This window comes from Patagioenas fasciata, chromosome 4 (genome assembly GCF_037038585.1).
Source record: "Patagioenas fasciata isolate bPatFas1 chromosome 4, bPatFas1.hap1, whole genome shotgun sequence".
Lineage (NCBI taxonomy): Eukaryota > Metazoa > Chordata > Aves > Columbiformes > Columbidae > Patagioenas > Patagioenas fasciata.
This window is the reverse complement of record NC_092523.1, coordinates 26,307,876-26,333,655: the sequence shown is the minus strand read 5'-3', so window position 1 is coordinate 26,333,655 and position 25,780 is coordinate 26,307,876. Positions and strand designations below refer to the sequence as shown.

General features: G+C 35.0%; 1 protein-coding gene across 8 annotated transcripts in view; it reads left to right on the top strand.

Moving 5' to 3' along the window:
* ATP8A1 (ATPase phospholipid transporting 8A1) overlaps positions 1-25,780 on the top strand; it is a 107,963-nt gene that overhangs the window by 60,230 nt on the left and 21,953 nt on the right. For all 8 annotated transcript variants that reach the window (XM_065836432.2, XM_071807427.1, XM_065836431.2 and 5 more), the window contains 9 exons: positions 1,684-1,856; positions 7,539-7,722; positions 7,826-7,936; positions 14,784-14,858; positions 14,999-15,121; positions 17,575-17,653; positions 19,297-19,358; positions 24,180-24,236; positions 24,707-24,814. In XM_065836432.2, coding sequence (XP_065692504.1) covers positions 1,684-1,856; positions 7,539-7,722; positions 7,826-7,936; positions 14,784-14,858; positions 14,999-15,121; positions 17,575-17,653; positions 19,297-19,358; positions 24,180-24,236; positions 24,707-24,814 — 972 coding nt within the window. The remainder of the gene's footprint in view (positions 1-1,683; positions 1,857-7,538; positions 7,723-7,825; positions 7,937-14,783; positions 14,859-14,998; positions 15,122-17,574; positions 17,654-19,296; positions 19,359-24,179; positions 24,237-24,706; positions 24,815-25,780) is intronic.

Genomic DNA, 25,780 nt, shown 5'->3' with positions numbered 1-25,780 from the left:
TATCTTCATATTAACTTAATGGACTGCTAAATTTCAGTATAGTACTGTTAAACATAGACCAAAATAATATTCTTTTAATTATGAACTTGAATAATAATAGAAAATAGTTTGATTACCATTCACTTTCACTGAGAAATGTTTAATGGAAATGGTGTAAAAGCAAATAGGGCATGTTTTGATACGGCTTTTAATTTAAAGCACTGGATTTCAGCATAGAACTGCATGTAAGCCCACAAAGGAGTTTCAAATATGACAGTTTCACAGTTGGTGTGTTTTGTATTGTCTTGGGGATTTTTTGTTTGTTTAAATATGTAGCATACCTGGAGCTACCTGATGGCATGTCTGTTTATGATAAAAAATTAAGGTAAAATTAAACAGGAGAGTTTATACTGCAGGTAGGAGAAGAAACAATAGATGAGGGGAATATGAAGTTTCAGGCTCTTGTATTGCTTAAATTTGCTCAGAAGCTAAATGGTCCACAGAGATTAAAAAATCAACACTTCCTTTATGTTGCAATATTTCTTAATCAGAAAAGACACTCTAGAAAATAGATACAAAAGTTATTGTCATTCTGAGGATTTTCTAACCAGTGAATATTGAGAAGACCAGTGGAATCAAAGCAGGCAGAAACCGTGGACAACTGTGGGGGGAACTCGGCACAGTTGGAAAAGGCAAAGCAGTATCTTTGAGAGGGTTTGAGATTTGTGATTACTTCTTGATGTTTTATTTTTAGGTAGTTATACCAAATTTTATTTATGTACACCTGACATCACCAAAGTAGCACAATTATTTGGTTTTTAAAGTTGTAGAAAAATATAGGAACATTGTTGTCATGGCATGTTACTGTTTTCCAATTTCAGTGTTTTGTAAGCAAAAGTTTTGTTTTCTTCTTCCTATCTCCTCTAAAACCCTTCTTACTCCTGGGCTGTGAAGCAGGAAATAAAAGAAGAATATGTTGTAGGTCTGTGAAGGCCACTCAAAACGAAAGAAATGCAACAAGCAGGTTTTTTTCTTCTTCGTGACACTGTGTGATAGAGCTGTACTGTAACTAGCTAGATATTCCCGACTTCCCCCCAGCAGGCTATGGGTCCTGCTGCAGAAACACATATGAATGTATTATCTACTGCATATAATCTGAAGTTCTCAGTACTGGATCACAGAATAGTGATTTGTGTAGATGTGATTCAAACTGTCCTTAGTAACTGAAAAATACAAAATATGAAGACTTATATAACATGTAGTTGAAATGGACTTCTCTTAAAATATAAATTTAATAATAAGATTAGTATTGTCAGTTATAGTGCCTGTACTTATGAATTATCTTTGACATTTAAGTTTTCTAAACATTTAGGGCTATTTTATATAATAGTGGACAGAAATTGTTTCTCTGGTATCCATATATATATGTTTTCTTTTGCATAGGTATATAGAAAACTTATTTAATAATATATTTTAGCAAACATTTATTCAACTGAGCATTAAAAGTTCCACCACAACTTATACATATTTTTTTTGGCAGCATGAGGGCAATCCTGCACACTGATACTGTCTATTTGATAGCATAATTAAAAGGTAATTTCCTCAGAAAAGGAAATGCCATTATTTCTCATCACACTGAAAAATAATTTGAACTTAAGAATAGCAGGAATTAAAAATAATGAACACAATTTTTTTGTACAACAGGGAACGAGAGAGACACTTAGCCATCATTGCAGTACTCTTGGTGATGCTTTGAGGAAGGAAAATGATTTTGCTCTCATCATTGATGGTAAATCTCTGAAGTATGCTTTGACATTTGGAGTGAGACAGTATTTCCTGGATTTGGCTTTGTCTTGTAAAGCTGTTATTTGTTGCAGGTAAGATTGATGTTATTCTTGCTCTATGGTATTTTTATTGACATATAAAAATTCATAAATTTATTTCAGAGAAAAATACTCATATCCATGTCGTCAGACCATGAAATAGATTAAAAAATAAAATAGAAACAACCACACCACTTTAGTAGCTAAACTTCTGAAATATGGTCATTCAAACAAAATATTTCTGAAGTGCAGTCTGCTACAGAGTATACCTGTCAAACAAAGTCATTCAGGTTACATATGCTTAGAAAAATAATTAGTTATCCATCAAGGATAGTCTTAGCAAGATTGTGACACTGATCTTAACCTAAAATTGATACTACAATTAACTGCAGGTTTTAGCACATGGAAACATCAGCTGTTAGAGGTGTAAGCTCACCATAACAAGACAGCTTTTTCCAGATTAAAGAAAATTAAGTATCTACATTCGTTTAAGTGTACACACTATGAAAACAGTTTGATTTGCCTTTTAATATTCCCAAATTTATATTAAGGAAGGAATAAATAGGACTATATAAGTGATAACTTACATGTTTTGGGGCCTTCTTACATTTTTATGGGTTTAAACACAAAAACTGCAAGCACCTTCTGAGCAGTACATCACCTTTTCTACATTTGAATGATTTCACAAAAAGGAACGTTGGGTGCTTGGTAGCTAGATAAACGTGAACTGCTCCTGTTGATGTTTAAAGAACTTGGCTTAGGCCGAGTGATTAATCTGTCAAAAAGCAGATTCAAGGACTTTTCTTTATGAGATCATTGGCAACACAGGTAGGATATCTGTATTAGAAATGCAATCAAGCGTTCCACAACTGCGGAAATTGCTCTTATTTTCATCACTGTCTGAGGTAACTGTTAACAAGGATAGCCAGTTAATGTTCTCAGAGTATTTTTTCGCTATTTTGACCTTTGTAGTAGCATAGAAAAAGCTGTTTCCTATATTAAAACAAGAAAAGTTAACTCAGAAACAAGGTATTCCAGCTCTTCTAGAATCCCTGTAGCTTGCTGTTTCTCAGTATACAAGTGTCACAAATTCAGGTTCTCTCAGTTGCTGTAGTACTGAAAATTTAGGGTTGTCTGTGTATTCAAGTTACATCTAATTCCGTTTTTAAATAGGGTGCTATGTCTGACTTTAATTGCTTTGGAAAAAAATCTGTGAAAAATTACGTCAGCCTGGATTTTGTACAAGAACAAAATAATTCTTAGAAATCAGCATCAGTTCTTACCAAATTCAAATCTTTTTTCCATAAATTTTATGAGCTTACTACCTACTACCTCATTATTGCCATTCTTATTATCTACCTGAAGGTAAAGACATGGTGTGTACAAATAAGAAAACTGTTGTAAATACACCTGAATAGACTGTATGGTTTTGATTAGTAAGAAATAAATTGAAGGTTCTCATGTTCAGGCAGAGAGTTTAATAATGTTCCATTAAGATAAAGCAAATTAATTTTTGTGCCTTGCAAAAGGATGGGGAAAAGCGAATGAAGTTATGGTAGCCAGATAAGCAGCTGATCTGTAATCTTTCCATCCTTTCGGTCAAGTGATATGTTATGCCACAAAGTGATTTTTATTTTTTTTTAATGGTTTAGTTTTGTAGCCATGCTCCAGCATGAAATATTCTGAATTTCAAACAAATTCTTAACTGTCTTTTAAAACAAGATCTTATGTTAATATGCAGTTTATATTGTGTGTAAACATTTTGCTAAGGGCAGTGGTCTTTCTGACAAGCAGGTTGGAGCTTTGTGCTTGTTCTACTAGTTACAATTTTGCTCAGTATAATAAGTAACAAGCAGGAAATGCATGTAGAACTGCTCTTTCAAAACTGTTTCTTCACTTCCCTTGATGTGAAAATACATTTTATGCTTTTTGAAGAGACAATATTGCTGTTTGTGTTGGATGACAGAACCATTGAGGGATGTTCTGTACATACAGCTTTTATTTTGCACATACAGACTTTTATTGGTAACATTTTTGCGATGAAACAACAGAAAGTGCAAAATGGAAGTTTCTGTTCTGGTAGTGTTCCCTCTGACATTTCTACATTTCCATAAGATACTTAGCTCAGCTGGTTTCAATACATGTCTAGGTATATGCTCTGACATATTTTGTGGTTGTTTAAAAATTGGCTGCAGGTTTAAAACTAAAGTATTTCCTTGTAGCATTGACTGCTTTAGTATGTGTTTTTTTAATATCACATGCTTCTCAGAAGTCAGAAATCTGACAAAAAAAATCTGTTAGTGCTCCATCATTAGTAAAAAATAAAAATTTCCTTGTTTGTGAGCTGAAAATAACTTCAAAATGTTTAATTAATATAAATCACTTATATTGTTCTGACTAAATGAAAATGTAGTTCTCTTTTCTGTCCATATAAAGGCAGTAAACATTTTAAGCACTCCTTGGTTTTAAAAGTACAAACTGCGTCGCTTTCTTTGAAGTTTTCAGACTGTATTCACTTGTTCAGAAGCATTTATTACCTATGGGTTCTTACAAGAAGACTAGCCGTAACACAGTTGAAGCTTACAAATATTCAGTAGTCATTTCACTTCAAAAATCTGTGTATGTTATTAATTCCAAGCAGATGTTTGACTTAAAGACTTCCATGATTCTGAATTCCTACTCTATATTGGCTTCAGAGTAATGCATGCAAGAAGAATATTAGATGGGTTATTCTGTCATAAAAATGTACAGCTAAGAGTGAACAAAATGAACATAAAATATTTTGTATTGATTTCACCATGAATTTGATACAGCAGGCAATAAGTGCCATCTTCCAGCTGCCCTTATAACATTGTCTAAAACGGAAAGTAAAAAAAAGATGAAAAAGTTCTTGGGTCAGGAATCTTCTGTAGAAGCTGGCAGTAGTGAGTCTTGATACAATACTCATCAGCAGAGTTCAAATAAAACATGTAACATACTTTTTGATATGCTTGGATCATAGAATTCTTCTAAAGGGCTACTGCCCAGAAGCTTTTGTCCGAAGTTCACCACAAGGCTGTATTCGTCCCAAGTACCTTTCTCAGACATCTGACAGCGTGTGTTGCACAGGTTGCTGAATAAAGTAGACAAGATAGCTACCTTCCATCCAAAGGCTGTAGTATTTTTCACTCCTTTATTTTTTTTCCTATTGCAAAATTATACTGTTAAATTTTATGCAACCTTTCTCTGATTTATTGTACTTAAAGCTTAAGAAATTTTACTGAATTAGCACAGAATAAACATTGGGGTTTTTTTCAGGTGATGAGGCATCACCCACAGGTGAACTGTGAGAATGTGTCCTTTGGCATATAGAGAGGAGAACCAGGAGAGCTACGAAGATGTTACTGAACCCAGTGGGAATTAGAATATTGTATGTGAGCAAAGATTAGTGTAGACACAGTGTACCAAGTTTCCATTAACAGCACTGTCTCAGTGTTAAGCCCCATGGTCTAGAAAAGAGCATTAATCCCTGTGCTGGGAACCCAGTAACTTACCTGATGTAGAGGTTTAGTCTGTTTGTTGAAAGACTGTTTTTTTTCTTCCTAGAACTTTATATAGTAGACAAAAGGAAAATAACAGTGACATTTGCCAGATGAGAAATGGAAAATACTTTCTTTTTCTTTTATGAATGATCAGTGGTGGAGCTCATATAAGTCCTTCCGTTATTTCTTCTGTGGCATTGAAATTGGATCTAGAATAAGTCTGTTCTGTAGTAAAATGAGTACCTTGGTGATACGAACTGAAGTAATAAACTGATGTCACTCAAAGTGTGGTGTAGAGCAAAGTTATGTGATCATGATGAGTGTGACCTCAAGCATGCATAAGATGTCATTCTCCAGAAGACAAGGGAGCTTGTAGTTGAAACAAATAATAAAACAAATACACTTTAATATTAAGGAATTTATAGAAGAGATAGTGTGCTTCCATTTCGCAAGTTGCATATCTTGAGTATGAAATAATATGCAGGAAGGCAGATCATAATGTCTCAATTATTTTTTCTAATAATTTCTGTTTAAAATTTAATATTTTAAAACAGTTCCAATATGCTTGATAAGTTATCTTTGTCCACCAGGAATAGTTTGGGATCTCTTTCATCTCTTAAGTAGTCTGAGTTTCAGAAATGTTAGATAAGTTTTAATTAGTTAAGAATTGTGTTTGTTACTGTAATTTACTATTTTAGACAAAACTTAATTCATCATGTATGTTATATGAATAAATGTATATTTCAGGATGTAAAAACCATGTCTATAAAACCTTGGTTTCCTACAGTTTTAAGCTACGTTTCAGAATAATCACAATCAACCTTAAGATGACTGAAAACTTACATAGTCTTTATTTTAGTGGGAAAGTGCTTTCCTTTCATAGGAGATTAATGTTGGTTTGGTGAAACTGGCATTTCTAAATGACATATTCATGAAAGTTTCTCAAAGACTGTTTCAGCTTTTGCTGCGATGACTGATCTTTGGATTTGTTAATAGAGGAAATGGATAACAGGAAATGAATAATAGCAGTGTGATGTCTGAGATCTGGGGTTTTTTTCTGAACTTTTTCTGCTGCATTCACTTTTTCATGGAACACAATGAAATCAGTCACCAGCCTCAGTTCTTTGGGGTTTTTTTGCATTGCTGTTAGTGTTGTTTGTGATGATCTTCAGGAGCACATAAATGCCATAATACCCCTGAATTTTTGATGTGTGGTGGTAACATTTTTCCTTGTTACTGAGCTTTTGAATGCTTTCTCTGTACGAAGCAGTGAACAATGAAGATAGGGAAACACATTTTTTTGCATTTCCTATTGTTTCTGTTTCTACCACAAAAAGAGAGAGACAGGACCGGATCCTTGACTCTAGTGCCAGGAATCACAAGAGTGGATTGCCACACTACCTAGAGTTTGCTCCTTCCCTTCCCCACCCAGTGAAACATGCCAGTCCTAGCACATCATTTTTGTTTATTATTTTCAGTTATTGTATCTCAAATACTACAAGAACTGAATTTCACTAGACTTCAGAACATGAAATGGAAGGTACATGTGTGACACACACAGTGGTAGATGGAGGTAAAACTGGTATAGTTTCATCAGTAGAGCTTCTGAGTCATCCCTGGAATAATTTGTCCCTGCAACTGTGGAGGTTTCCTTAATGACAGATAATGGGAATGACCGTGAAAAGAACAAGGGAGAAGTTACCAGCAGTTAAACAAAGTGAAGGATCAAGAGTCAATGTTCAAAGTCGCTTCCTCTAATTTAGCAGTCTATGTTATGTTAAGATAGTGGTGGTCCACTTTGACCTGTTTGCGTTGACATCTGTGTATTAAGTATCTTGTTGTTTGTTTACAAAATACATGCTCAAACAGAGGAAAATAGAAAACCTAACATCAAAATATGCCGAAGTCTGCAATTGTTGTAAGTTAATAAAGCCAGTGGCAGTGTTTCGGGTTTCTTCCATTACTTTGTTTTAGGGGCCCGTTGCTGTTTGATCTATGCATCTCCAGTCCTGTTAACACCTCAAATGTTGCTATGAATTTCACTGGGATTGTAATTTTAGCATGTATCCTAAAGAGCAATAACAAATCCATGTCACTGAGCAAGATGTTAGTTTGCCTGGTTTTACTCCCTTTTCACAGAATGTAAAGTATGTTTTGAAAGTACATTCATTTGAAAGTCTCATATTTAAACCTTTTTCTTTCTGCTGCCTCTTAGGGTATCACCACTTCAAAAATCTGAAGTTGTAGAAATGGTTAAAAAACAAGTTAAGGTAGTAACTCTGGCGATCGGTGATGGAGCAAATGATGTTAGTATGATACAAACAGCACATGTTGGTGTTGGAATTAGTGGGAATGAAGGTCTGCAGGCTGCTAATTCTTCAGACTACTCAATTGCTCAGGTAAGTCATTAAACTGTAAAATACTACAATAAAGTAGTTTAATATCAGATTAATATTGATGTATGCATGTTCTGATTTTATGTTTGTTCTTTTTTTTTTCCAGTTCAAGTATTTGAAGAACTTGTTGTTGGTTCATGGAGCCTGGAATTATAACAGAGTAGCTAAATGCATTTTGTATTGTTTCTACAAGAATATAGTTCTTTATATTATCGAGGTAATTTTACAGTACAGTAAATGTTACTTTTTCTTTTTTGAGCTTTTGATTATTATATATGATTTGAAGAAGCATTTAAACTGTCGATAAACACTAACTGAATTTTGCGTTTAAATAAACTGATTAACATTAAAGTGATTTTTCTTGAAGACCCGATTATCTTAAAAATATGTACTAAATATTAGTACTGAATGTACTACTGCTAGCTTATTAAAATTATGTATCTGTGATATCATTACAGTATTTTTAGGAATACAGTTACAAGTAGCTTTAGATTTACCAAGAGATGTATGTGCTTACGCTCTTTGAGCTGGTGTCAGTAACTAACTGGTTTGTGATCTGAAGTCCTTTTGCAGATCACTCTTGAACGGCAGAGTTGTTGCTGCTCAAAACAGTATTTAGAGTTTTTACATATATGTTCAGTTGCACTGTTCCATACCTGTCACCCGTTGGTGGGGTAGCCATGCTTCCTTAGGCTCTAGTTCATGAGCAGACATACTTTCCTGAAAGTAGCTGACCTAATTTTTTCACCTAGGATTTTAAGGAGTCTGAAGTCCTGTGAAAAATTTGGTAGTATGAGAGGACTGCATTGTAATAAATGTGTGTTTATTGGTAGGTATGGTTAAGACAGCGTGTATAGTTATAGTTTTCGTTATAATCATGACCACATGGCAACCTTAAAATTTTGAACATATTTTTAAAGGGATTTTTAATTTTTTTTCTCCCTCCTCTTCATTTACGGTTCCTCTCTTTGTTTCAACACCTGCTTGCTTTCTTATAACCAAATATATATCTAGTAATTATGTTTAGAATTGATTCAAACTTTATATTCACAGTTATACTTTGGGTTGAAAATATGGGAAAAAGTTGCTGCAAAGCTTGGTTGCAAAATAAGTCTTCTGTATTTTTACATTAATGGGGTTAACAATTATTCTTAAAAATTTCTTAGTTTTTTTAATGCATTTCCAAATTAATACCTTAAACTTGCAGAGTATGTATCTTGCTTTTATTGAAAGAAAATACCTTATTTCTGTTAGACCTAATGTAAATATTAGGTTGATATTTCCAAATTTGCTATTTAATGTGGGTGATCTTACAGTGTTGCAATATTTGAAAACGCTTTAAACATTTGTTTATGTACAAGAATTGTAGCCAAAAAGTGTGCATTTTTCTTAGCCTGTTCTTACATTTTCTAAATTCTCCTTTTTTTCCTCTTTGTTATTAACATAAATAGATTTCAATCTAAGTAGTAGCAAGTTCATATGTTTAGAATATATACTTTAGAAAAACAAAGAAGCTATAGAAAAAGCAAATCCATTAAAGACTTTTTTTGCTTTAGAAGTGATGGCAGACTTCAGATCCTACATTCCAAAAGCTGAATATCTGATCAAATTATCAGACTTCCAGAAGTAATGATTAGCAGTACCTCTTGAAATATTTGAAAAATCAGTATTAATGTATACTTGGTGTTCATAGAAAATGTACAAAGTAGGCTTTAGTACCTTATTTTTCTTAACATTCTATTATTGTTACCTGCAAACACACTGTAAATTTATAACTTTGATCAGATATGCATATCCCACCCTTTATATTCTTCGTGAAAGCAAGTTAAATGCAAGATACAGAGATCATAGTCTAAAAATACAAAAGACTAGAAGAGGTAGTCGGTGCCTTCTGAGCAGATGGAAGGGCAAAGAGATCATTTTTGTATGGGTTACGACCCTTGATATATTGTGCACACAAGCATTTTACCATACACACCTTCTCTGGAAGACAGGATGACTTCAGCTTTAATTCCTGTATAACTGACGTTTGTCAGCTCAGAAAACTTTCACGGATGTTAATAGCTCATGTCAATACTGTGAGTGAATGGGCAGAAATTCATCATTGAATGTCTCTAGAAAGGACAACTGCCAGTCTTGAATCTCTCTTTTCAGTTTTTTGTACGGATCAGGCGTGGGAGCAGAGAGCTCAATGAGTATTTGTAAGCTGCTGCTTAATATGCAGAAATGCTACATCAGAAAAACGTCTGTGAAGCTTTTGTGGCCACACCTCCTCTGTCTTGGAGTTTAGAAAATAACACTATGAAAGGCATGTCTGGAAAGTTGCTTTAACTAAGTTTCCTTTTATTTAGCTGGCAGTAACTAAAATTACCTACCTTTACTTAATAGATGTATACTATATTTTAAAATATCTGCTCAGTACTAATCAAGTAATATGATAGATTCTATTTAATCTAAAATACAGCCTTTTTTTGTAGGCATTTGTGGGGTGATGCAAAATAAATGCTATTGGTTTCTTGGTTCGGAAAATGATAAAGGTCTGTACTAATACTCCTACATGCTGAATAGTGTTTATTGACTTTTAAACTCATAAGAAACTGAAACTGGTCTGTGGTAACATTTTCTACTTTGTGTCTTGACTCAGCAGATATTTAAACACGGACCTCATCTTTTCTATGGGACTAGTCCCACTAACTGTAGAGGTTATATTATGATAGTATCATTCTAAAATGCAAGTGAAAACTTTGAATTTCTATTACACTGCTAATGTACATTATAAAATTTGTATCGAGCCTCACACTCATATAGGACAAGCCTATGCAGACTTTCAGACATAATTTGAGGGTCTGTATTTACCTTATAATGATCGTTGAGATTGATCTAGTGATTGGGAACTCCTTTGTGGATTTGTTTTGGTTTTATAACTACCGTTACTCCATAGACTCTTGTTAAATTGATCCTTTTGTGAAGTTACACAAATCTCTCTTCAACATCAGAGGGATGAAATTTTCCTACTCCTATTTTTTTGTTCTGCTGGATAATAATAACTAGTAAATACATAAATTTACTGGTTTATGTTAAATAAAAAAGGTTTGCTATTTAAAAAAAAATAATTTTTGAAGATCTGCCTAGGTCATTTATGTTTCTTCACGTAGGGGAAGATTCGAACAAAAGAGTATGAGAGAAAGGACACAAACAGAAAAAACAGATGCATGGAGTTCACATTTAAAGTTCAGTCACGGATCTTTAAACATGGCCATTTGTAACACATTAAGTTCAATTATACTGAGTAATTAGAGCTGTAACATCCTCTTTTTCATTTATTATCCTATTTTTTTTCCCTATCTGAGCCCTTTTCATCTCACCGCTGAATTATATACATTCTGCTGCTCCCATCCCTAGCTGAAGTTTACCGTTTTGTTCCTGATTTCCTCTGCCTGACACCTCAGGTGAATGATGCCTGTGGTCATTCTGAGACATGCAGAACCTCAAACATGAACCAGGTTTCTGTGTATGCTCACACTGCTTCTAAGCTGTAGAGTTGAGGTGCTGTTGTTCAGTATGCCATTGCATACTCAATGCATGCGAACCACACCGAGTTCAGTTTAAAACATGACAGAAGAAAGCAATTGTGCTCATGCCCACTTTTTTTGCATTGTATGCTTTGAAAACTTGGCTGTGAACCTAAGTCTTTCATTTTCAATGGAAATTCGGTAGCAACTGAACTGCAAAACAGTCTGAATTTTCACTTCTCCCTCACATTAAGTGGGCTTAAGGTAGTATTTTAGAGTGTTTCCTGTCCTCCTGTATAGAGGTGCTGGATTAGTACATTGAGCTGTTAGAGTAGGACCTACCCGCTAGGAGACAAGTGGCTGAATCTGCTGCTAAATTAGTATCATGTACAATATGTCCTAAAAACTTATTTTACAGGTACAGCTGCCTTCATCATCCATCATAATCAGAGTGAAACACACTTGTCCATGAATAAATTTCCCACTCTGAAGTGAGAAACTGCCTGTTTCTTGTCACTGTCACTATTAATACTGTAATAAGCTCCGTAGAGGTTTTTTCATGTATGGTTAAGAGTGTAATCTTCTAGGGTCCAAGGTTCGGAAGTTAGGGTAAGTGGGTGACTTACTGTCTTCCCCTTTTACAGTTTGAGATGAGGGCTGTATTTAATCCTTGCTGTTTCCCTCACACTACCACCTCTACCCTAGCTCTGCTAATTATTTTTGAGCCATAGATTTTTTTTTAATGTGAACATTTGAATACTATATTGTAAACAATAGAAAATCCGTGTTTCTGCTTAGATGTTAAAGATGCCCTGTCTCTTAAAACGGTATATGTGGTATTTCACTAAATAGTAGTCTTCTACTACAAAGGACATTGTTTTTAGCCGCATTAGAAGGTTTCTCTTCTCAGACACTTTTTGGATAGATTCAACAAGAACTTTAGAACCTGAGAGTGGTACCAAATTTCATTTCTTCTTGGTTTGCATCTAGAGTTCTGAGCAAGATTTGCTCCAGTTCCTTGTTACACTAAAACTTAATTGAAATGCCTGTAACTTGAATGCTTACTTTGGAAGAAAGTAAGTACTTGCGATATCAGGAAGTTACTGTTATAACTTAAAGGATTTCTTTACAATTCTACAGTAAAACTGTAGTTTTCAGAGTTTAAATAGCTTGAAAATTTTAACTGAAATCATGTACAAAATTAAACTGAAAGGTTTTTAAGGGATAAAATGATGCATAGCATTTCTGAGAGGCTTGGTAGTGACTACGTATATGACGTTCGATTATAAATGGAAATTTTATCATAAATTCTTGCATTTCTTTAAAACGCTCACTCAAAAATATTTTTAAGTGTTGCTTAGCATCACTTCCCTTTAACAGGAGTGAATATCTGGAATAGGTTCAGTACATGTATTTAGGCCTTTCATTTTATATTAAAGTTTAATAACATTTCAACTGTTAGATAAATCACAAGAGAAAGTTAATATTCTTTCCATATACTTGTTGGTTATGAAGAGTCAAGTATATGTCTACTTGTGGTCTATTTTATTTTCTTTCTAGAGAGTTGTACTTTTGTTCAACTCTGAAATTCTTAGCAATGAGACGTGCGCATGTATAAACACGTATGTGTATGTGTAAATGTGCATCCACCCAAACTGTCCTTTTCCACAACCCTAAACCCTTTCAGATTAAGAATTCTAAAATTTGCTCCAGTACTTGATAAAAAGAGTAAAGTAAAAATTAAGGAGTCAGTCACATAATGGTATTTGTCCTTCACTCCTCTATTTTAAGATCTGTCTTCCTGGCCATCTTCCTAGGCTGGGAGTACAGGAATTTAGGGACTACATATAATGAGAAGGTTGAAAAGAGAGAAGGCAGTTGAGGAGCACAGCGTGTATCCAACAGCGGTGGTGAGGTTCTGATTAGGTTCATACATTTAGCTTAGTTGTAAAGCATCCAAATTTGTGCTGATGTTGAGTGCATAATTAATTGTTCAGTAATGAAGAACTGATTATGCATTGATCTCACTCCCTCATACTTGACTACTGAGAAACTGCTGCTAATAAACATCTTCTAAATTCTTCACAGTTACAACATAACTCCTATTTCAGAAGTCAAAAAAAACCAAAATACACAAGAGCTTATAAAAATCTCATTTAACTGGCATAAGTAATTCTATGCTTTCCAGTTAATAGACTGAAAAGTTAGAAAACAGAGTGCTTGTTACTGTTAAACTAATCAAAATAAAGACAATCGGCATTATAAGACTTCAGAATATTCAGCGTATTCTATATATTTGCAGCGTCTAATAATCATGATTTTGTATTCAGCCTTGTTCCAATAATTGGCCTCTAAAAAATATCTATTTACAACCAGTAAATGAAATTTTAGCTGGACTTTAACTCCCATTTTTAGTGTTCATAGTTGCTAATTTCAGTGTTTTTTTCCGTCTCTAAGTATTCACAAACATGCTCAAACATTCCACAAATTGATAAAAAACATGATAGGATATGGTCACCTGGAGGCCACCCTGGGATACTGATAAACATACGTATTGATTGTAGCAATTCATGCTTCCATAATACAGTCAAACGAAATGTGAACTGGATCGCAGTCTCTGCAAAGCAGCATCTAAAAAGTCACTTGAAAAAACACGAGTCTTAAATTGAGTAGAATGTTGTTTAGATGATCCTAGCTTCTGTCACCTTAATAGCTTATGTTTGTTGTAGATAACACAGTTTCAGTGTAGCTTGTTAATAAAGATTCGGCAGATCTGCTGCTTCTCCACATCGTCATTGAACAAAGTACAAAGTAAGAAACAAAAGCAGTCCTGCTCCATGCTGTACTCAAAAAACATAGCAAAATGTGTCATCCCACCTTTCAAATTAAATTTTATTTATTTAACTTTTTAGCGAAAAGTGATAAAATTCACGCAATCAAGACTTTTCCAACTACTTCTCTAATATACTCTGTAGTTGAGTTAGTGCTTGTTAACTAAGTAATTGTAGTTGATTTAGTGCTCTGGTAAAACCTCTTCTTTTCATGAGTTTCATGTATGAAAAAGGAATCTCGGTATAATTTTGCTTTCCAGACTACAGCTTACTGTATGAATTCTATTAGTTAGGAGGTTTGCTAATGATTAGAAGACTGACTGTTTCTAGTCTGTGTTTACTTTGATTTTTCTTTTTTCCCCAGTATTTCTCATAATTTTTATGTCATTAAGAATTAAGTACAAAACAAATGCAGTGAACTAAATCCCTCTTAAATATGTAAAAACCATGAAATTCCTTTTGAAAATAGCTACCTCTTTGAAATGTTTATCATCATATTTAGATAGAATTACTCACACATTTGACTAAACTGCCCATTATCTGTTCTAAACACAACTTGGTTTTATTATTGTGTTTTTTCATATAGGCTTAAGGCATAACATCCTCAACTGTGTTGTAAAGATGTTCTAGGAATGCTCCTTTTGGTAAAGCTGAGGAGAAAAAGTGAATTTTTCACACCTCTCAGGACATTCGAGTAATATTGGGTTCTCCTGTTTTTCAGGTCTGGTTTGCTTTCGTCAATGGCTTTTCTGGACAAATTCTTTTTGAAAGATGGTGTATAGGTCTCTACAATGTGGTAAGATGATTTGTGTATTTTCAGTTATTTTCAACCATAATCACGGGAGTTTCTTGAGTAAACAATCTTTAAGGAAGTCTTTACCTCTAAAGTTTTGTGATATGTTCGTTTGTTCATTTTTTTTTTAATCCATCTACTAGATGTTTACAGCAATGCCTCCACTAACTCTTGGAATATTTGAGAGATCCTGTCGAAAAGAAAACATGCTGAAATATCCAGAATTATACAAGACTTCCCAAAATGCACTGGACTTCAATACTAAGGTAGATAAAAATTCCAATATAATTAAAGCAGAAATTAATAGGAATTCAGTGTAATTATCCTTTTTGTTCTGTGCTGGTCATAATTAAAAATTGAGGGGATTTTTATTACTACTGTTTCCAATGGTCTGCTTGTCTATGAATCGTGCTAATCATGTTTATCCATTTTAGCAAGTATGGAAATGCAAGTTTTTTGTTTTTTTTCTGCATTGATTCCCCCCCCCAGTCCCCCACTAATGGTAATAAAGCTGTCTTCTATAGGCAGAAGTGATTAGACACCTCTGTCGCTGGGCTGTATGTATTGGTACTGTTATATGGAAATGGATTACTGAAGCCCGTGGAGGAGTGTTGCAGAGGACAATAAGAACTGTCATTAGACTTGTAGAAGGAGGTACTTGGTACTGTTCTTGGTCAATTTGGAGTTGTGATTTTATGGTTTTGAGTTTTGTGAAAAAATACTTGGAGAGAGTTACGAATTGTCAGGGGGGAACAAAAGAAATCCGAGGCTCCTTTAGATGGAAAATGGGTGACATTCACCTTGGAGAGACTAGCACAAGAAGCAGTAAAAGAATGTAGGACTTCTAATATATATAATATACACAATTTCTACGCGTTTATCTGCAAGTAATCTCTATTAAAAAAAGCTAACTGAAACTTTTTTTCCAATCTGCAATTTCATGAATACCATGATGTTTGTAAGAGTTCCTTCTGATTTGATTTTTTTTTTAATGTAATTGGAACATCTCAAGTAATGTCATCATACGTTGAACTTGGGGATATTTTCGATCTGTCATTGAATTAACAACTCCTACATGTAGTGGTCTGTAGTAGATGCTTGGAGCTGATAGAGCATACTTAGCTCTGTGCAACTTGTGTTGTAAAACTGGAGTACTTCTATGTGTATAGAATTATCTGAACTTAGTTCACTGGACCGTATGAGATTATTCTCCTTCTTCCTCACTTCATCCTGTCAACCACAAAAACAAGCCTAAAAATTGTAAGGAAACTGGGGAAAATAGTGTTTCTTCTGTCACTGTGAATGCTTTACAAATCCAAGATCTTTCGTGGTCCATTAATGCAAACACTTCTGTGTTGTGATAGCCTTAATGCAATATAAATCATGAGTTACATTTGTTGGATTGTTTTTAAATTCTAAGTCTATAATTTTTATTATTGCACAGATGTATTGTTGACTTCCTTGGAAATGTGTAGCTATTCCCATATAACACTTGTTTTAAGTAAATGTCTACAAACTTCCCAGCTACAGAATTCCCAGCTGTATAAGTTGAATAGTTGGTGTTAAAGATTGGGAAACATTACTGCCCTGAATGTTGATGCAGATGTTTGTTATGGTAAAAGGGATCAAAGGTTATGAGGTCATGACAGAGGTTAAAGGATTAGTGTGTGACAATAAGAATTGGTCAGGAAAATGGAAAAGTAGAACTAATTTTTCTTGCACCCACCTGTGCTTTCTGTCAAATAAAAACTTCTGGTAATGACATAGCAAGGAGAAGAGACAAAGGTTAATGAGTAGCACAAGTTCAAATGTGCAAAGTATTGGAGTGTAAATTGGATCATACAGCCTAGTATACTTGTATAATCCAACAAAGTCTTTGAGACATTGTGGAAAATGTTGTGAGGCAGGCAACTTAATTTCAATTGCCTGAACACCTTAACACTCATAATACACATCAATTACAATAAAGGCTATGATTGTCAAAAGTGCTGTTAGTGAAAAAACATGATTGCTATCCTGAAGGAAACATGTTACATATTTTTGATTAAGGCTTTTTATGTATTTACACAATATACTACAAAAAGCATCAATAGGTTGTTTATTCTTAAACAGTTCTTTTCAGAAGGCGTATTTTACAAAAGAAAATAAGGTTGAAAGTAAAATTCGAATTATTTAGCAAATAAAGGAAGTTTGATATGATGAGGCTGAGCACTTCGAGAATCGAGTATGTAAGGAGAAATCTAAGGAAAATACTTTAATTTGTCCTTTTAAAATTCCTTCGTATGTGGAACTATGTAGGTAGGTATATGCAAATCTCGGGTTTTGATTGTAGTACCATCCAAATTTCTTATTACACAAAATGTAAATTATGAAAGCTAGAGTCCTTTTTAATTCCCTACTTAGAATGTAGCACTTGTTCCAGTTGTCTGATTTAGTTTAATTTCTTCTGATGATATTCCCATTTGTACATATTTTAATTTCCCTCCTAATTTGAAATTAAAAGGAGGAGATAATACACACTTTTTTCCAAAACATAAAAATAAACAAATGACCCATGAAGAGCTAAGAGGCAGAAGGTGCCTGTCAGTTATATTACTTCACTGTGGTGGCCTGACAGAAACACATTTTGTGAATCTAACACACAGATAAAAAGGAAGGTCAGGGTTCACAGAGCTAGTTTATTGCAAATGGTTCTCATGGATTTTCTGTTTTCCCTTAGGTTTTCTGGGTTCATTGTTTAAATGGCCTCTTCCACTCATTCATTCTGTTTTGGTTTCCACTGAAAGCCCTTCAGCATGGTAAGTATTATGGAAAATAAAAACATAAATGTGGAAAAGTACTAAATACCTTATTTCTTTTCTTGGGAAAGCTTTATAAATACTAACAGTTTTGAGTGATTTAATTTCAAGATACAATTTCCAGAACTAGAGTAGATGCAGTATATTTAAAATGTTTTCTTTAAAATCTCCTTAGAAGTAGGAACAATATTATGTACATATGCATAAAACTATATAAATAGATTTGAAGTAAGCTGAAGCAAGGTGGGGTAAAGAGATTGCTATTGAATTATTACAGTATATAATACTCTACTGTGGTAAATACCTACAAGATCCTGAATCACTACTGTCTCTTGCATTGTCCCTTATATTTTGTAAGCTTTTATTGTCAATGCTTATACTTTCTCTCCTGTTACTTCAGGGACATAACAACCCATTAGTTTACATCTGTATGAGTAGGCTTGTGACAGAGGAAATGGAGACATTTGGACAGTTCAGACCTGTCACTCTTCTGGTTCAGCTGTTGTATATGTACCTAAGCTGCAGAAGAAATGGGACTATTGGGACTAAAGTTGTGTTAATTACAGGAAACTTGAAAGCACTGCTTCCAGTTTGTGGCAATGTTTGTGTGTATGGGAGCTTTCATAGGGGTAGGGGGTTTGTTTTGCTTCCACTTTGTGGGGAGAAAAAAAAAATAAGTGTGTACCCTGCAGCTTTTCTGTACAATTAGTACTCTTCACAGTGTCCCTGATTTGCATTGGAGAGGTTTAGACAGCCCAGGCGGAAAGAGTTCCCAAATGTCAATGCACACTCTAAAACCACAACCTCAAATCCAAACCAAAATCCCTTTTCAAAGCTGCATCCAGTCCATATGAGAGATTTATGCGTTACATGATGGAGAAACATTTAATGAGTGTATGTGATGAAGAGGAATAGGGTTCAGGTGTGATTGGCAAAGCCAAGGCACTCGCACAAGCACTTGCATGAACACTGTAGAGGGCTAGAGCTGGCCTGCTGGCATGTGGCTTTTGAGTCTGAACAAATTGCCCTCTGTCTTCTTCTTTCATCCCTAGAGAAAGGCCAGGTGAGCAAAGGGAGCAGAAATGGGACCTGGGGGTTGTGTACATGGTGGACAGTATAACCAGGACCTGCCGTGGGTCCGACTGGTGCACAGAGTTCTGCATAAAAAGGAAAATAGGTGCAGGATGGGAGCTGCTGTTAATTAAATTGCAGATGACTCTGTGTGTGAAGAGGAAAGGGAAATAATGCAATTAGTTTCCTAGGAAGTAGCCAACAAGTGCCAGAGAGACCCACCAGCGAGAGGGAATTCTGAAAACAGGTCTCAGCCTCCACCTTCTCTTAGCAAAGAAGAGGTGCAGGAGGATCCTAAGGCATGAAAGGAGAAATGGGAAGAAGTGGGATAGCTCAGCTGGGTACCTAAGAGTGCTGAGTCCCAGTGCCTTGACTGATGGAACAGACTTTGCTGCCTGCCTATTCCTCTCTTTTATCCTCATTACACTCTTTCCTGCTACACATACAGTGTTAAGCAGCAGAGTGAATGTTCAAGCAGATATTTATTAGAACATGAAAAAAAAAAAAATCTTGAGGATCATGAAAATCTCTCAGAGCTCACAGTCATCCTTTATCACCGTTTCTTTCTCTAGGTACTGTATTCGGCAATGGTAAAACTTCGGATTACCTGCTCCTGGGGAACACTGTATACACTGTAAGTCTCACTAGAGCTGTCTGGTGAACTATCAGCTATATATTTTGACTATATCTTTACCTCTTAAAGAGATGTGGTTTTATTATTATTTATATTTCTCTACAAAGACGACTTGATTCATTGCAGTGCCTTAAGAAAAGGCACTTGAATGACTCTTTGAGAAGCTTAAAAGTACATTTTGCATTCTAATTCCAATTTTTAAAATAAATTAATTTAATAAAGATGCAAAAGATACATATGTCTTTTACTGGAAACTGTCTATTTTTTTAATAATGGAATAATAATTCACTAATTAGAATGCTCATTAAGGTAAGTTTTTACCCTAGAGAAAGCCCAGAGGTTATTGGATATGGAACTGGTTTGTGGACAACTCTGTTCTCCATCTCTTAATTTATCATGGGGCCTTGAAAGAGGGATAGAGCAACATGGAACCAGTGTTGGTGGGATGCTGCTTTGGAGAAAAACAAAACAGCAAAATTAAGTCAGACCCACACCTAACAGTAATCTTGTGTTACTCTCATAGATATTAGTCACTATTGTGGGGTTTTTTTTCTTTTGATCTTTTATCTCCTAGAATAAATTAATGAAGCTAAATACCTCCTTTTCACTTGCTAGGTAGGAGTGTCACCCAATAGATGCAGGTTTCCAAGATTTCTCTTAGAAGCAAAGTTAGACTTGTGCTTACTCTCCTCTGTTCTCCAGCGTTAACAGTTCAGTTAGTTATTTTGCTTCCTGTTGTTGGCAGATACAAAAAGTAAATTAATTCTTCCATCAAAATAAGGGGGCTGTAATACAAATGCACATCAAAATAATTTTCCTTAAGGAATAGAGAGACATCATAACTGAAATAAAAGGAAAGTATTCTAGAATACATTGTAGTCCTTTGAGAATGTCATTTGTTAACATTTCCTGTGTATGAGAGAACATTTTGAATAGTGTTTTCTGATCAGCTAACCAGAAAAGTTAAAGGGAATAAATGGCTGAGTAACCACAGCCCATACTGTGTATTTCCTACTGCTGTGGCAGTTAAAATAAAATATTTCTTCTGATAGTACGTAGAGGCATTTTAAAATGGTTCTTTCAGGCATATCAAAAAATTGTTCACACATCCTCTTAGTTTATTTGCTCTACCCTTCCTTTTCCCTGTTCCAAAAGGCGAGCACAGCATGTTTTGTCAGCAGTAGTCACATATGATCATGCAGTCTGTCTTATGATGAACTGATCCCCATTAGGAATGGATGGAATATCCTGGTTAAATGTTTTCTGTGCAAGTCTGAAGAAAATTAAGATTTAAGGTCGTTGTTGCAGTTCAGTCCTGACAGAAGTAAATCAACAGACACAGGTCTGCTAGTATTAGATGTCATAACACCAAGCAGTGTTTAGAAGTCAGTCATTTATCTGAATGTCTGTGCTTTCCCCAGTATCTACCAGTGCCACCTGTCATTTTAAGTGAAACAGGTTCTTCTTGGGCAGAGATTTTCTGCACCAAATTTTCAGCCTATCTACTAATGTTTCAGTGTTTACTGTACACAGAATTTGCAACCGTGCTTAGTTCAGCTGAAGTTTATTTTATGGATTGTGTGCATGTATACATGTACATAAGTTGCATAACTTCACCCATCTTATCACCTAAGCAAAGTTTTCTGATAGCATCTCCTTTGTTTGCTCTAAAAGTAACCTTTGTATTGGCCATCATTTGGTAGAGTGACTTAGCACTGTACACTTGTTAAATCCAATTATTCAGTGTACTGCTGCAGTCACAGCTGAAGTTCATTCCTGAAGTGATCTCAGAACTTCATCCTATCCAGTTGTTCTGTGCTTCCTTCCAAAAGCCAACCTTCACACCTGGAGAAAATAAGTTACATACGCTGTACTAAGAGTTTGCTGGATTACACTGTGTCCTGTGGAACTGAGTGTTTGAAAAGTGCTGTCACTTAGATTGTCACCCATCAGTTAGTTGATGGATAAGTCTTGAAACCTTACAGTACTGCAGAACACTGGAGTATCATCTGTGACATCAGCTGACTCGTAAACATCAAAGCCTGCCTTTTCAGATTTGTAGCAATGTTTTCCAGCACCTTCATAAATTAGTTGATTTCTCACACTGTCAATATAGTAACCTGGAGTTACTCATTACTGTTTGTCAAACTATATCCATAAATGATATAACAGAGGTCACAATGCAATTGTCCTGTCACCTTCTGCAAGCAGTTTTCAACTAGGAAAGCTGAAACTTCATCTTGAGAGGCTAATTGCTTGCTACTAACCTGCAGAATGGTAAATAATTTTACCAAGAAAATGTTACTTCACCATTATAAGTCCAGGCAACCTGCTTTTTCATTTGTTTTCCAGATTCTCCACTTTAGATTGAAAATCTGGGGAGAGATGGGGGTTGCCATTGATGTATTCCTGCTCTTGCATGGGAGTTAAAGGAGGCCTGTAGCATACATGAAGATTGAGAGACCTTCAAAATTGAGGGGAAGATCTTTTAGAAGATTAAAAAAAAAAAAAAAATCTGTGCATGAGAAGTGATGTGCAGGGACAGTTGTCAGTCATTGTCTTGAAATATCAAAATCATAAGGCTAAGGAACTTCTCATTCTTGCCATTGTTTTTAATCTTTTTTTTGGAAGTCTGTGTTCATCCCTTACATGAAAATCAGCAACAAAGTGATTCAGAAATGAACATGGTTTCTTTGGATCCACAAGGAAAGTCAGGAATGTGCACTGATTTGTATAACGTCCTGAAATTATTTCTTCAAACATAAATTTCAAGTCGGAGTAGAGCTCCATGAAAATATTTGTATGACCCTTCTTGAGAGATCTTTTAAAAAGCTCAGTGCTTTATACAGAATACCAGTTTGATTTCTTGTTTCCTGAGTAGACTTCAGTGAGCTGTTGTTAGTTTGGATCAAGAAGAGGAGGGAGCAATAAAACCCAAATTCTCAAGTAAGCCGCTGTGCATATTTGGTAACGGTATTAGAAGAGTCAGTTAAGATGCAAGGAGGGTATATATTCACATAGTCTGTGTCTCCTTATATAGAGACCTGCAGTGTTTTGTGTATCTATTTTGTCTATGCAATCAGAATTCTTGATCTGATTCTAAAGAAGGATGTTTTCTTATGACTGACTCAAAAGTAGCAAGCAGTTGTACCAGATCAGAAGTAATTTTTTGCCATAATTCATTTTTTTCACTCATCCATACATAGCACCAGAACTGGATAGACTAAATTATAGTACTCATTGTGATCGTTAATTTTCTTCTAATTAGATTTCACACATTTTAGATAATGGAATTGTGGCACTGTGATTTTTTTTTTTTTGTCCTTAATAATGCAGCAGTAGTTGAAAAAAATTCCAGAATTAAAAGCATAAACTTTTAGCTCGAGTAAAAGCTTTTTGGCAGGATTTGTATCCTTCTGTGCACCAGAGATAGTGAAAGATTTGCTAAATATGTTTAACCCGTTATTTTCAGCTTCCGATTGAAATGCATCTCTTCTGAGCTGCCGAGGCTCCTTGAAGTTCAACCACAAACTCACGTCATTGCTGCCAGCCTGGAGCTTGGTCTTTGTGACTCAGTTTCTCAGCCTCATGTTGTTCAGATTGCACATAAAGATAAACCTGGTGATACATGTTCACATATGAGTTACAAAATGGAAAAACTATTTATTTAGTAAACAGAAAACTTGTTTATGTGAATTTTAAAGGAAGGAGACAAACAATTTTCCTGAATCAACTAGTCCTTGCTGTCGGATTATAAACTTCCTACTAGTGCTCATCTCTAAACTAAACTGGAGTATGTCCTACAGGACAATAATATGACATTTTTAGAGACTGCTTCATAAAAAGAGTAAAGATGAGAGGGAAGGATGAAAATGAGAGACTTGCTCAACATGTTATTTTGTATGCAGAACACGGATCATAGGCTGCTGACATTTAACTCTTTGGCTTTTCAGGGTTTGGCTGAGGTGATTGATTTACTAACCAAGTACTAGTGAAGTAAATAAAACTTGTTTGGTTGGTTTTTAATTTAGACTACTGTAAGCTTGATCAATTGCAAGTTTTCAGCTCAGCATCTGTATCGTCTGTCTTCACGTAGGAAGCAGTAGGCATCCTCTTCATAACTAAGGGATCTGCTGTCTCTACTGAAGTGGACTATGCTTTTCACAAACCTTTCTGTCTATGCAAAATACCATCAATAAAAAAACCAACAACTCAGTAAGAGCTAGACTGAGAGAGTTCTAGGAGGCAAGGGAAATGTTTAAGACTTTTAATACAGAAGAAGATTTTTCTGAATCAAATTAGTGGAGATTATTAATAGAAGCTAATAATTCTTCGTGTTCTATTACTAGGTCATTACTGGGGTGTTTCTTTGAATCTTCTAGTGGCATTTTAGTGTGGCCATTTCAAAGGGTCACTTAAACTTCAGAACTAAGTGCACACACAGAAACGGAGGAAAAATACAGCTGGCTGTGGTCTAAAAGAATTTCACTTCGGGGCTGCTAAGAATCCTACATTTTTTGGGAAGCAGATCCTATTAAAGTGGAAAGGCTCTTCTGTAGATTCTACATGTCCATATAAATGATTGCCTTTTGCGTTATGAGCTTTGTTGAGTATGATTAAGGAAATCACATTTACGTTGAAGTGATTGATTATCCTTTCCCTTATTTCATTTGTGCAAGTAAACATGAAGTATGAAAATCATTGAACTTTCTCTTCTGTTCTCTTAAACGTTTAACACAACTAATCAATTCTGTATGTTAAGTAAGATCCCCATATTAAATAAGATTTTTTTTTTTCCTCTCTCTCTCTTCCTCTTTTAAGTTTGTGGTTCTAACTGTGTGTTTGAAGGCTGGATTAGAGACCTCATATTGGACTTTGGTAAGCAGATGTCGTTACCGTGTTCTATAAATGTGATGGATGAATAATTCTATTATTTTCTTGTTACTAACTATATTATGCCCTTACAGTTTGTCAGCCCGCCCCACAGTATCAAACTAAACTGTGGTTACGGCATGGAAAGACAGAATATGCGCATACAAAAAGTTTAATAGTGAAAAGGAGGACATTGGGATAAGGCTTAAAGTTACCTTTAAACTAGAATAATCAAATTGCTCTGAACTGATTGTAATAGAACTTAAATTGGTTTAAAATACAGTAATATTGCCACTGAAAGTATCATCTTTCTTCAAGAAATAGCTAACTGAAATAGCAGGGTTAAATTACTACAAGGCATGGCAATTTCATCTAATGCATCAGAATTGCATTGTAAATACTAAGTAACAAAAATCTCTTTTATGTCATAGTACACCTGTGATGATTGTTCTATTTTCTTTTTTTTGTTTCAACAGTTCAGCCATATATCTATTTGGGGCAGCATAGCACTTTGGGTAGTGTTTTTTGGAATCTACTCTTCTTTGTGGCCAGTCATTCCTATGGCACCTGATATGTCAGGAGAGGTAAAATAATATTTTAACTAATATCCAAATATATGCAAATAATATTGTTTCAGTCTTCAGTACAGGCTTAATCTTTATAGAATCCTCCTGCTAACTAGAGATGCATGAGAGAGTCGCTTCTTTTATATCTTCAGTGTGGTAGCTGTGCTTGTTTAAAATAGTATGAATTTCTGTCTTGTGAAAATGGAGCTCAACTAACAAGCTGTTATTATGTCGTCTAGTGAGGAAGAATAGACAGGTAAGCTGCTTTGCGGTTCTTTGGTAAGTCTTAATTTTCTAAAGAGAAGTCTTACCAGATTCAGAACTCAGAATTGCAGTGCTTATTTGGCTGGAGGGTTTTTATAACGAGGTAGCACAAGTAGTGCAGTGGTTAAGAATTTTTTTCATCTTCAGTTTTACAGATTTGCTAAGTATTTGAAACTGTAAAATGCCTTAAAAAATATGAGGTGCCATAACATTGCATGAGCAACTGCTTGTCATACACACATTTCCTTTCTATTGTGCTATCTATGTGCTGCTTGGAATGCATTATTGTACTGTATCTTTAACCTTTTGACAGTAATTGCTGGTGTCACTTTCATTTATTATCTCATTTGTTTAACCTACTCTGAATATTGCAAATAGGACTGAATACATAAAAGATGTGTAATTGCTGCCTGTGCTGATCTAATTTGGATCTCAGTGCCAAATTTTCAAAACCGTTCGGTTTGAGAAAGATCTAAAATTTAGTATTAATTTCCCAGACGCTAATGTCTGCTTCTGGGTATGGCCAGTGCCTCCTGAACTGAGGAGTTCAGTGTGTAGTCTCAGTGGGAATCAGAAACTGAGAATAACTGCTTGTTTCAGAAGGATGTTATTCTAATGGTTCTCAAAGCATATCAACTATTAATAAGCCTTACACCGATAAAAGAGTGAATGCCTTTAACTCCACCTCTGTGACATAATTCAGCAATTTAAAAACTCATG